General features: G+C 55.7%; 1 protein-coding gene across 3 annotated transcripts; it reads left to right on the top strand.

The window, feature by feature from the left end:
• The first annotated feature begins 2859 nt into the window (after window positions 1-2859).
• Window positions 2860-12112, top strand: LOC100088503 (arachidonate 15-lipoxygenase type B). Of its 3 annotated transcripts, XM_029055814.1 has the most exons (14): window positions 2860-3006; window positions 3456-3675; window positions 4734-4815; window positions 5379-5505; window positions 5701-5800; window positions 6788-6960; window positions 7378-7521; window positions 8354-8557; window positions 8964-9050; window positions 9524-9693; window positions 10273-10394; window positions 11312-11412; window positions 11497-11664; window positions 11863-12112. In XM_029055814.1, the coding sequence occupies exons 1-14, from the start codon at window positions 2860-2862 to the stop codon at window positions 12040-12042; spliced, it is 2025 nt and encodes a 674-aa protein (XP_028911647.1). In that variant the 3' UTR covers window positions 12043-12112. The 3 variants fall into 3 exon arrangements, with proteins under 3 accessions (XP_028911647.1, XP_028911648.1, XP_028911649.1); XM_029055815.1 differs by lacking the exon at window positions 8964-9050; XM_029055816.1 differs by lacking the exons at window positions 8964-9050; window positions 10273-10394 and having other exon boundaries at window positions 9524-9680.
• The last annotated feature ends 266 nt before the right edge of the window (window positions 12113-12378 follow it).

Below are 12378 nucleotides of genomic sequence, written 5' to 3'. Positions count from 1 at the left end.
GTTTTCTCCTCGCCCATGAGGTTCTCTGCACATAGCAAGCGCTCGGCTGAGTACGACTCATCGGATGACCACCGGGAATGGGCTTGGGAATGGCGTCATCTCTGAGAAGAAGGACGGGGGAGGAGTGTCTGTGTAATGAATAGTGTATTTGTTAAGTGCTTACTGTGGGCCAAACGCTGTACTAAGTGTTGGGGTGCAGTTGAGATAATCAGATCCAGACACCATCCCTGTCCCACATGGGGTTCACAGCCTAAGGAGGAGGAGGAAGATTTACTCCCCATTTTACAGATGAGGAAAGTGAGTGAAGTGAGGAGTGAAGTGAGGAGTGAAGTGACTTGCCCAGGGTCACATCACTGGCAAGTGGCAGAGCTGAGATGAGAACATAGGTCCTCTGGTTCCCTGGCCCGGGCTCCTTCCACTAGACCACACTGCTTTGACTTCTATTACTAGGGGAAAGATTGAGGGAACTGCAGGAGGGAGGGTGGGGAGACCCCAGTGAGCTCCCCGGGTGCCCTTGACCCTGCCCTTGAGAAGCCTATGATCAAGGCACCCTGACCCCAACCCTTGAGCTAACCCCAAGAGACGACTGGATTATCCACAGGCCAGAGTAGCGCCAACCCTCCCGACCCCAACTCCTTTGCCTCCAGCTTTTCTCCGAATCATTAAAGGCCTCACGTGCCCTTGGTGGGCATAACACCCCCTGCCCACATGCTCTCTCACTGTACTCTGTACCGCAGGCCAGGCCCCCCACACCCTCCGCGCCATCATCCCTTCTGTCGGGCAGATTTCGGCCCTGAAACGGGTCCATGGTTCATCTGTTGTCCTCGATGGGAGGCTCGGCCGTCATCATCGTTTCAGGAAGAAATAGGAGCGGGAGGGGATGCTAAGTGGCCGCGTGCTGGGGGTGAAGGGGAGAGACAAATGGAACCTGTGGACTAATTGCAGGCTCTTGGATTATCCGTCGATTCGGATTATGCTTGAGTTTGAATTATCCGTGGGTTTTGGATCATCTGCACGGTCACCTTCCCCATCAGCTGGAGAGTGAATGGGACCTTGGGAAAGAAACGTGGGAGGGAACGTTCTCAGAGGAGACCCAGAGTTGACGTGGGTGACTTTGAGTTTACTCTGGTTGCGGTTCTAATCCGGCCCCCCTCCCTGTGGTCTCCTCCCGATCCTTCCGCAGGCGCTGATCCCCCACACCGGCCACACCTGCCCATCTACATTCTGCCCTGTCAACTGAAGGATCCAGAGAGAGAGAGAGGGAAAGTGGACAAGGAGTGGGAAAGAGAGAGAGAGTGAGGGAGGAGCATGGAAAAGGTGAGGGTTTTGCTGCCAGAAGAAGCTGAGGAGAGTAGGGGAAGAGAAAGGGAAAGGAGAGGTGAAGAAGAAGGAGTTATTCACAATGACATCCATCAGATTCTGGGATGACTGACAGACATGTCCTTTTGGCAGAAAATCCATCTGTCAATCAATGGTATTTATTGAGCACTTACCGCGTGCAGGAAAATAAACTAATCACTTGAGAGGGTGATTTCCCCTTCTCTCCAAACTTCCCCATCCCCTAAACCCCATCAGATCTTTTGGGGGGTGCAGAAATAAGGACGGGGAGACTGTAAGCTCGTTGTGGGCAGGGTATGTGTCATAGTGTTATATTGTCCTCTTCCAAGCGCTTAGTACAGTGCTCTGCTCACAGTAAGCGCTCGATAAATACAATTGACTGAGTCAGAGCGGGCGGGGGACAGGGGTTGCCTGTCAAGGTGAGGCAAAACTTCTCCCCTTTTAGACCTTGAGCTCATTGTAGGCCAGGAACATGTTTACCCACTGTTTAAGTGGACTTTCCCTAGTGCTTAGTACAATGCTTGGCACACAGTAAACTCTCAGTGGATATGATTGATGGATTGACTGATTGATGGGGCCGGGAGCAACTGGGCGAAGGTGGGAAAAGGGGCTGGTGGGAACTGGATCTTGTCAGAGAAGAATGGGGAGGGGTGCGTGCCCTGCCCTGTCTCCACCAGTGAGAAGGGCTTGAGGCAGCAATGGGAGGAAGGGCAGGGGGATCCCCTCCCTCCTACCCCCGACCCTCCGCCCCATGAACCCCACCCCCTGGGTCCCCTCCCTTTGGGGTGGAAAAGCCCGGGCAGGGCTCCCCACCTGGGGAGGAGGGGGAGGAAGAAAAGGGGAGGGCCTAGGATTCTACTGCCTCCCTAAATAGCAGTTCTGAGTTCAGCCTGGAGCCTGCTGAGACAGGACGGCACGGGAGCGGAGGCCGAGACCGAGTTGTGGACGGTACCGGAGTGGAGGACGGCACCGGAACTGGGGGCCGGAGGCAGCAGACCAGGCCTGATATTCCCTCTCCACCGGCCCCAGCTCCTGCTCTTGCCTCATTCTCTTCTTCCCCTGGAATCCTAGGCCAGGCTTCAACCTTAAACTCAACGCTTCTTGAACCAAACTTGAACCCAGATCCCACCCCCTAACACCGACCTAGGAACCAACCTTCCCCCTAAATCCCAATTCTTTTCCCAACACTAACCTAATCCCAACCTAAAATCCACTCACCCCTGACCCCTAAATCAAGGACCCCATCAAAACTGCAGTTCCCTCTCGGCCCAAACTCCAGCCCCAAGCCTCCCCTTCGGCCCCCACCCCTCGCTAACGCTTGAGCCTTGAAGCCTGCCCACACCTGCCCTCGGCCCCCGACGTGACCCCCAAATCCCAACCCACATTCCCAGCCCTAGACCCATCCGGGTTTGCCCCATCCCAAACTCCAGCTCTAGCTTCATCGGCCTGAATCCTCTCCTGCATCCGTTTGCCCCGTGACCTCCATCCCAACCCCTGTCGTGACTCCAGAAGCCCACAGGCATGGCCGTGTACGGGGTCCGCATCACCATGGGGGACTTCCTGGGGGTGGGGACCTGGGACCACATTTCCATCAGCCTGGTGGGGAGCGAGGGGGAGAGTCCCCACCTCCGCTTGGATGCCTGCGGGAAGGACTTCTCTCAGGGAGCGGTGAGTGCCTGGGACCTGTGGGGCCTGGGAGTCAGAAGGTCATGGGTTTTAATCCAGGTTCTGCCACTTACCTGCTGTGTGATCTTGGGGAAGTCGCTTCGCTTCTCTGGGCCTCAGTTACCTTATCTGTAAAATGGGGATTGACAATATAGGCCCCATGTGGGACAGGGACTGAGTCCAACCCGATTTGCTTTGTATCCACCCCAGCTCTTGGTGCAGTGCTTGGCACTTAGTAAGCGCTGAACAAATACCATTATTATTATTATTCCCATCCCCTCCCCTCATCACTCTTTCCTTGGTCCTAATCCAGACCCCTGCCCTATCTCCCTCCAACTCCCAGAAGCCCTCACTCCCTCCCGGCTCGATTTTTCCCAATGCCCACACCTCCCTGACCCCCTAATCCTGTGGCCCAGCCCAACCCCCATGGTCCCCCGCCTTCCCGCCCACAGGAGGAAGAGTTCACCATCCGCTGCCCGGAGCCCGTGGGTTCGCTCTTGTTTCTACGTCTGCACAAGGCGCCCCTGGCGTTGCCCTCGCCCCTGCCCCTGGCCCCCGATGCCTGGTTCTGCTGCTCCGTGAGCCTCACGCCCCCCGAGGGTCCCCCCCTAGACTTCCCCTGCTACCAGTGGCTGGAAGGGGCCTGCACCCTGGCACTGAGAGAGGGCACAGGTGAGCCTACAGCACTGTCCTCGCCTGCCTGAGGCCGGGAGGGGACACAGTGGGGGCAGGGGAGGAGGAGGTAACCTGGGGTTGGGGCCGGGCTGATTGATGGCCCAAGTTGGGTCGAGGTGTTGCCAAGGCAATATCCCTGGGAGATAGAACCTGACTTCCCTTCTCTCCCTCCCCCGGTCATTCAGACCACAGCACTGGGGCGAAACTCACCCTCACCCCCAATCCCAACTCCTGGGGATCCCTGGTGACCGGAACCCCCATCTGGTGAGTGCCCATTGTGTGCAGAGCACTGTACTGAGCATTTGGGAGAGAGGCTGATGGAATGAGTAGGCACGATCTCTGCCCTCAAGGAGATTACAGTCTCACAGTTTTGGGAATAATAATAATTATGGTATTTGTTAAACACTTGCTATGTGCCACACATTGTGCTAAGTGCTGGGTAGTTACACTGTTCTAAGAGCTGGGGTAGTTACACGGTAATCAGCTAGGAAGAGATAGAGAAGAAAATAAATGCCAGATAGGAGGAAGTAATAGATCTGTAATTTATTTGCTTATTTTAATGTCTGTCTCTCCCTGTAGACTGTGAGCTCGTTGTGGGCAGGGAATGTGTCTGATGTTATACTGTACTTTCCCGAGTACTTAGTACAGTGCTTTACACACAATAAGTGCTCAATAAATATTATTATTATTATCAATAAAAATAAGAAGAAGATGTGAAGATAAAAAGTGTGGAGGGGTGGTTGTGAGTACTTAAGTAGGAAGCAACTCCTGAACAGGGAGTAGGAGGAGACCTAGACAGGGCAGAGGAGAGATCAATTAGGGAAGGCCTTCTGGAGGAGATGTGATTTCAGAAAGATTTTGAAAACGGGGAGATCTGGGACATGAAATTCTAGGGAGCAGGAGACCTGAGGACCCAGTGCTCCCCAGTGAACCCCAGAGCCCTCAGCCACTGGGGCTGAGAAGACCCCAGTCAGAGATGAGGCCGGGAGGGGGCCAGTGGGGAGAGGGGCGGGAGAGGGTAATCCCTCATAACCCCCTTCTGATTCCGCCCACAGCCAAACTCATCTCGGCCGACTCCCTCCCTGTGCTCCTGGAGCAGAGGCAGGAAGAACTGCGGGAGCGGCAGAAGAAATTTCGGTAAGGGGGCTCTGAGGTAGGGAGGGGCTCTTGGAAGGACTCTTTCAGACCCTCAGCCATTTTGGGGTAGGGGACAGGGTCCGGCTTCCACCCCTCAGGGTGACTAGCCCCCTGGCCGTAAGCTGGGCTGTCCCCTGTCCGGGGCCGATCTAATTATTATGACATTTGTAAGTGTTTATTATGTAGCCAGTACTGTACTAAGTGGTGGGGGAGAAACAAGCTAATCCAGGTGGTACTCAGTCCCTGCCCTACATGGGGCTCACAGGCTAAGGAGAAGGGAGAACAGGTATTTCATCCCTATTTTACAGTTGAGGAAACTGAAGCATGGAGAAATGATTTGCCCAAGATTATACTGCAGACAAGTGGAGGAGTCAGGATTAGAACCCAGGTCCTCTGACTCCCAGGACCAGGGTCTTTCCACTAGGCCAGTCTTCTTCTCAACATGGCACCGGGCATCTGAATCCAGTGCTTTTTTTGTGGGGGGCCCAGCCTCTCTCCTGATCTCCCTCCCTGGCACCTGGTCCTGTGCCTTTCCTCCATCCCCAATCTCCTCTCCTGTCCAGGTGGACTGACTACTATCCAGGGAATCCCCGCTGCCTGGACGCTAAGACTCCCAAGGACCTGGACCTCAACCTCAAATACTCCATCTCAAAGGACAAGGACTTCAAACTCCAGACCATCCCAGCGTACGTACTCTCTTCCCTCTCTCTCAGTTCTGCCCCCTCTCCTTCCTCTTCCCCTCTCAGCTCTGCCCCCTCTCCTTCCTCTCCTCACCTTTCTGTTGCTCTGCCAGACTTTTCAACATCCCCATCTTCCCCCTGTTGGGATCCCCTCTTCCTCAAGCCTCCCCCACACCCAACTCTCAAATTGTCCCTCCTCAGAGAGGTGCAGCTGCAGCTGAAGGAGTTACTCAACCACCAGGGACCTTGGGAGAAACTAGAAGACGTCAGCCGCATCTTCATCTTCAAGAAGACTCCCATGTCAGGTCTGGGCTTGGGGAGCGATGGGGTAGTGGGAGTGTGGGGGGCAGGGGGCGGGACAGTCCCTCTCCCTCACAGCCCCAACTTGTTCATTCATCCAGCTGCCAGCTGATCTCTCCCCTCTCTGGCACACATGGCACCAGGCACTTTTATGTCCATTTTTTTGATCCTCGGAGCCCGGTCTCCCCGGTCCCCAGCTCCTGCCACCGAGTTCCGTGGCTTGGCAGCGGGGCCCTGGTTTATTATAATTGTTAAAATATTTATATATTATAATGTTGTATACTACTTAATGCTTAAATAATATTTTTATAATTGTGTTACAAATTGCGGTATTTGTAAAGTGTTTACTATGTGCCAGGCACTGTTTTAAGCACTGGGATGGATACAAGCTAATTGACTTGGACACATTCCCTGTCCCACATGGGGCTCACAGTCTTAATCCCCATTTTACAGATGAGGTAACTGAGTCCCAGAGAAGTTAACTGACTTGCCCAAGGTCACACAGCAAAGTGGAAGAGCAAGAATTAGAACCCAGGTCTTTCTGACTCTCAGGCCCAGGGCTCTATCCACTAGGCCATGAACTTGGGAGTTCTCTCGTGTTCTGGGCATTTCCAATAAGAACCTAGCCTTGTGACCTCTTGACTTGGAAGCTTGTTGTGAGCAGGGAAGGTATCTACCAAGTGTTCTATTGTACTCTGCTAAGCACTCAGCACAGTGTTCTGCACAGTGAGTGCTCAGTAGGTACACATGATGGAATGATAGACTTCACGTTGCCGCTACGGGAAGGAGGGTTGGTTAGTATGGCTGAGGAGCGTCCAGTATATTGTCGAGCGCCATCAGTAAGATGTTTTGCTTCTTCCCTCCCCTCTGCTGCTCCCCTCAGTGTGTCGTCCCAGGGATTGGTTTGGTTCTCTACCTCTTTCTCATGATCCCTCAGGGGATTTGGAGTTGGGAGGCTCTGGTGTAAGAACCCAGGCGTGCTGTCCCCCCAGAGTATGTGGCAGAGCACTGGAAGGAAGACGAGTTCTTCACCTGGCAGTTCCTGAACGGCCTCAATCCCATCCTGATCCGGAGATGCAGTCAGCTCCCCCCCTACTTGCCCGTCACGGACGCCATGGTGGCCCCATTCCTGGGTGGGGGGACCAGCCTGGCCGCTGAACTGGAAGTGAGTTATGCCTCCTCCTCAGGCTGGCCCGACCGTCCCCCAGCCCCTCCTCCCCACGACCTTGCTTTCACCTGGGACCCTCTAATCACTATTTCCCTTCTGGACACCTGCCAACCTCCCTACTGGCCTAGCTCTCCACTGCCCCTCAAGAACTCAGGTGTCCTGTCCCACAGTCTCTGTCCTCTAGCCCCAGCCCCTTCCCGGGACCCAAGTATCCTGCCCTCCTAACAAGGCCTGGGTTTATTTTTCCTGGGATTCGGCCTATATTGCCCTTTTCACAGTTGATTGGCTGAAATTACCCTTTCCCATCATCTGCCAATCCCATCAGTCCCCAACTGGCTGTTGCTTGACTTCCCTTATCCCCCGCACAGCCCCCCCACTCTGCCCCTTTCATGGCCTCTGTCTGTTTCTCCTCAGAAAGGCACCATCTTCCTGGTGGATTACCGGATCCTCGAAGGGATCCCCACGGGGCAGATCAACGGACGGCAACAGTACTCTGCAGCCCCCCTTTGCCTCCTGCACCAAGCCCCCGGACACCCACTCCGCCCTCTTGCCATCCAGGTACCGGGGGAATGTGGCAGGAGGGCAGAGCCACATTCCCCTCATTCCCTCCCATCCCCCCATACACGTCACACGTTCGGGGTGGGGGTGACAGTGGGATCCACCCCCTGCCTGTACCCCAGGGGTCCCAGGCCCCACAGGATGGTGACTCAATACCCATTCTCCCTCCTCCTTAGGCTGGGAGTCCCAAGTGGGACAAGGACTGGGTCCGACTTGATTATCTTGTACCTCCCCCAGCACTTAGAGCAGTGCTTGGCACATAGTAAATGCTTAACAGATACCAGAGTTATTATTATAGCAGCCCCTAACTAACGGGCTCAGTGGGACTAATCCCAGCTCCGACACTTGTCCACAGTGTGCCTATGGGCAAGTCATTTCACTTCTCTGGGCCTCAGTTCTCTCATCTGTAAAATAGGGATTAAGGTTGTGAGCCCCATGTGGAACAGGGACCGTGTCCAATCTGATTATCTTGGATCTATCCTGGTGCTTAGGACAGTGCCTGGCACAGAGTAAGCACTTAACAAATACCATCAAAGAAAGAAAAAAATGAGACCCTCCCCCCCGCTTAAATCATGAGCCCCTATGTGGAAGGACCTGTGCCCTACTGACCCAAGCTCATCAGGTTAGACACAGTCCATGTCTCACATGCGGCGCACAGATAATCCCCATTTGACAGATGAAGTAACTGAGGCCCAGAGAAGTGAAGTGACTTGCCCAAGGTCACACAGCAGACAAGTGGCAGAGTTACCCCCTGACCCGGGGTCCTTGACTCAGCCTTTCTCTCTGGCTCCCCTCTCACCTCCCCGCTGACCCCTCTATTGCCCACCCCCAGCTCAGCCAGACCCCCGGGCCCGACAGCCCCATCTTCCTGCCCAGCGACTCGGAGTGGGACTGGCTCCTGGCCAAAACGTGGGTGCGCAACTCGGAGTTACTCATCCACGAGATGGTCACACACCTGCTGAAAACTCACTTTATAGTGGAAAGCTTCGCCCTGGCCACTCTACGCCAGCTGCCCCTCTGTCATCCCATTTTCAAAGTAAGGCTATGAACACTCCCCCTTCTCTCCTCCTCCCCTCCCCTTCCTTCCAGGCCTGCTGCTCCGCCTTGGAGAAGCATCAGTACTCCCCGCCAACCCCCTCCACCATTCCCGGGCCCCTTCAGCGACTCCTCTAGACTATAAGCTGGTTGCGGGCAGGGAATGTGTCTGTTATATATACCATGTTCTCCCAAGTGCTTAGTACAGTGCTCTGCACACAGTACATGCTCAATACCTATGATTGACTGACCTGGATGCCCCAATTCCCAACATTCCCTTGAGGGACCCAGATGTTCCAACCCCGGCCCGACACTCTCACATCCCCGGCCACGTCTCCGACCCCTTGAAAGCCACACTTCCAACTCCCTTGCTCTTTCTGACCCTCACCCACCTCTCTGTCCCCCAGCTCCTCATCCCTCACATCCAGTACACTTTCCACATCAACATCCTTGGCCGCAGTGGACTCTTCTTCCCCGGGGGCCTCATAGACAAGGTGTGGGGGCAGAGGGTTGGGGGAGCTGGAGGAGGGGACGGGGAGGGGGGCTTGGGGCTTCTCTCTTGGGAGCAGAAGGCAGGAGGTGGGGGGGAATTGGAAGGTTTGTAGAGGGGAGGGGGATGGCTTGAGGAGGTGGGGAGAAAATGAGGCTGGGGGGAAAGGTGGACACTAAAAGACCAGTGTTGGAGGTGAGGAGAAAGGACAGAAGAGGGAACTGGGAATGGTGGGCTGGAGGACTTTTGTAGAGGAAAGGGTGGAAGAATGAAGGGTGGGGGTGGGAGAGAGGAGGAGGCAGGGAGCAGGAGACCCAGGTGGCCCCTGCTCCCCTCTCTAGACTGTCAGTTCGTTGTGGGCAGGGAATGTGTCTGTTTATCGTTCTGTCATCCTCTCCCAAGCGCTTAGTGCAGTGCTCTGCCAACAGTAAGCGCACAATAAATACCACTGATTGACTGACTGACTCTGCTTGTCAGTCGACCTCGTTGGGCCGTGAGGGCTCCCTGCAGCTGAGCGCCAAGGAGCTGGCGACGCTGACCTACCGGTCCTTCTGCCTGCCGGACGACCTGCGTGACCGCGGGGTCTACGGGCTGCAGGGCTACTACTATCGGGATGACGGCCTCAAGCTCTGGGGCGCCATAGAGAGGTGGGCGTGCAGACCCCGCAGACACGATCCCCATCAAGCACCCCTGGTCCCCGGAGGACACGCTCCCCGACGGCCAAGCCCCCCCGAACTCTCGCCCCCAGGTCCGACCGGGCACGGGCCTGGGAGTCAGAAGGTCATGAGATCTAATCCTGCCCCGCCGCTTATCTGCTGTGTGACTTTGGGCAAGTCATATGACTTTTCTCTGCCTCAATCCCCTCATCTGTAAAATGGGGATTGAGACCATAAGCCCCATGTGGGACAAGGTCTGTGCTCAACCCGATTTGCTTGTGTCCGCCCCAGCGCTTAGTACAATGCCTCACACGTAATAATTGCTTAACAAATACCATAATAATAATGATTATTATTATTGTTATTACCCCTGCCCCAGCTCACTTGGCGCTCCCTCCCCCTGCTCCTTTAGCAGACCTGTCCCTGTCCCCGTCCCAGGTTCCCTGCTCCCCAGCCCTCGTTTCCCACAGGGTCCCTGGAGCTCTGAGCCCCTGTCATCAATCACAGGGCTAAAGTGTGTGTGTGTGTGTCTGTCTCCCCATCCGTCCGTCCCCACTTGCCCCGTGGCAGTTTCGCCTCGGAAATTGTGGACCTGTATTACCCGGATGATGGAGTCGTCCGGGGAGACTCGGAGCTGCAGACCTGGGTCCGGGAGATCTTCACGGAGGGCCTCCTGGGCCGGGACAGCTCAGGTGAGCCAGCGAGCTCAGGGAAGCCCCCCTCCCACCTTTCTACAGAAACATTCGGGGCCTGTCACCACCCCTCTTCGAAGATCTTCAGTGGTTGTCTGTCAACCTCTTATCAAGCAAAAACTCCTCACCTTAAAGCTCTCCAACCCCTTGCCCCCTCCCACCTCACCTCCCTTCTCTTCTTCTCCATCCTAGCCCGCACATTCTGCCCCACTGGTGCTTCTAACCTTCTCCCTGGGCCTCCATCTCCCCTATCTCGCCACTGACCCTTGCTCCACATCCTACCTCTGGCCTGGAACACCCTCCCCTCCTCACATCCGCCAAACAATTGCTCTTCCCCCCTTCAAAACCCTACTGAAGGCACACCTCCTCCGAGAGGCCTTCCCAGACTAAGTCCCCTTTTCCTCAGCTTCTTCTCCCTTCTGCATCATCTCAGCACGCTTCCTTTGCTCTCCCCCTTCCCTGCCCCCGTCCCGCAGCACTTATGTATATATGTATATATCTATACTTTTATTTATTTATATCGACACCTGGCTACTTGTCTTGATGTCTGTCTCCCCAGCTCTAAACTGAAGCTCAGTGTGGGCAGGGATTGTCTCTCTTTATTGCACTTTCCAAGCGCTTAGTACAGAGCTCTGCACACAGTAAGCGCTCAGTTGTGTGATTTTGGGCAAGTCGCTTAACTTCTCTGTGCCTCAGTGACCTCCTCTGTCAAATGGGGATGAAGACTGTGAGCCCTACATGGGACAACCTTGTATCAACCCCAGCGCTTAGAACAGTGCTTTGCACATAGTAAGCGCTTAACAAATACCACCATCATCATCATCATCATCATCAATAAATAAGATTGAAAGAATAAATGAATGAATGACCCTTCCAAGGATGGAGCTCGTCCCCCAGCCCTTCTCTCCCCTCCCCAGGCTTTCCCTCATCCCTGGAGACCCGGGCTGCCCTGCTGCGCTTCCTCACGGTGATCATCTTCACCTGCTCTGCCCAGCATGCCGCCGTCAACAGCGGACAGGTGGGTGCCGGGACGCCTGGGTCCCCCAAGGGGTGGGCAGGGGAGGATGTTGGGTTGCTGACCTAGGGCCGGGGTCGGGGCCAGTTTGACTTCAGCGCCTGGATGCCCAACGTGCCCGCCTCCATGCGGCTGCCCCCGCCCACGGCCAAGGGCTGCACTCCTGAGGACTTTGCCCTCTCCCTGCCTGATGTCAACGCCTCCTGCCACGCCCTGGCACTCTTCTGGGGAGTCAGCGATGCCAGCCGTGATACGGTGAGCCCAGAAGAGGGGTCTCCAGGGCCGGGATCCTGGCAGGGAAGGGACAGGCTGGGTTCCCGCATGCTGCGGGGGTGGGGAGCAGGACTCTTAGGGATCAGGGCCTCGTGCCGGCCCGACTTCTCCACCAGCGGGCACGTAGGAGGGAGAGCCAACTTGGGCCTCATGGGCACCACCTCCTTATCCATTTTCCAGAAGCCCCTGGGCAGCTTCCCAGATGCACATTTCACAGAGGAGGCCCCTCGGCGGAGCCAGGAGGCATTCGCGGCGCGTCTGGCGGAGATCTCCCGCCAGATCCGGGAGCGCAACGCCCGCCTGCCTCTGCCCTACACCTACCTCGACCCCGCCAACATCGAAAACAGCGTCGCCATCTGACCCTCCACCCTCATTTGCACGCCTTGCCCCCCCCCATGCCCCTGCTCCTTACTGATCTTCTCCAGAACAAATAAAGTCACCTGGGGCACGAGTGGATCCCTGTGGATCTTTCCTTTTCCGAGGAGGGAGGCCAGCAGGGATTGGCACTGCTCAGGCTTTTACACGGGCATCCCTTCCGCAGACCCCGAAAATAGGAGAAGCAGCTTGGTGGGTAGAGCCAGAAGGACCTGGGCTCTAAGCCTGGCCCCAACACCTATCAGCTGCATGACCGTGGGTAAGTCACTTTACTCTGTGCCTCAAGTCCTTCATTTGTAAAATGGGGATTTAAACTGTGAG

Source organism: Ornithorhynchus anatinus, chromosome X5 (genome assembly GCF_004115215.2).
Source record: "Ornithorhynchus anatinus isolate Pmale09 chromosome X5, mOrnAna1.pri.v4, whole genome shotgun sequence".
NCBI lineage: Eukaryota > Metazoa > Chordata > Mammalia > Monotremata > Ornithorhynchidae > Ornithorhynchus > Ornithorhynchus anatinus.
Note: the sequence above shows the minus strand (reverse complement) of the source record. Positions and strands in the feature narration are given on the sequence as shown.

Excerpts from the sequence above, each read along its gene's own strand:
- LOC100088503 (XM_029055814.1), top strand. The coding sequence starts at position 2,860 with ATGGCCGTGTACGGGGTCCGCATCACCATGGGGGACTTCCTGGGGGTG. Across the intron at positions 8,558-8,963 it reads TCTGTCATCCCATTTTCAAA|CTCCTCATCCCTCACATCCA; the intron begins GTAAGGCTATGA and ends TCTGTCCCCCAG. Across the intron at positions 9,694-10,272 it reads CTCTGGGGCGCCATAGAGAG|TTTCGCCTCGGAAATTGTGG; the intron begins GTGGGCGTGCAG and ends GCCCCGTGGCAG.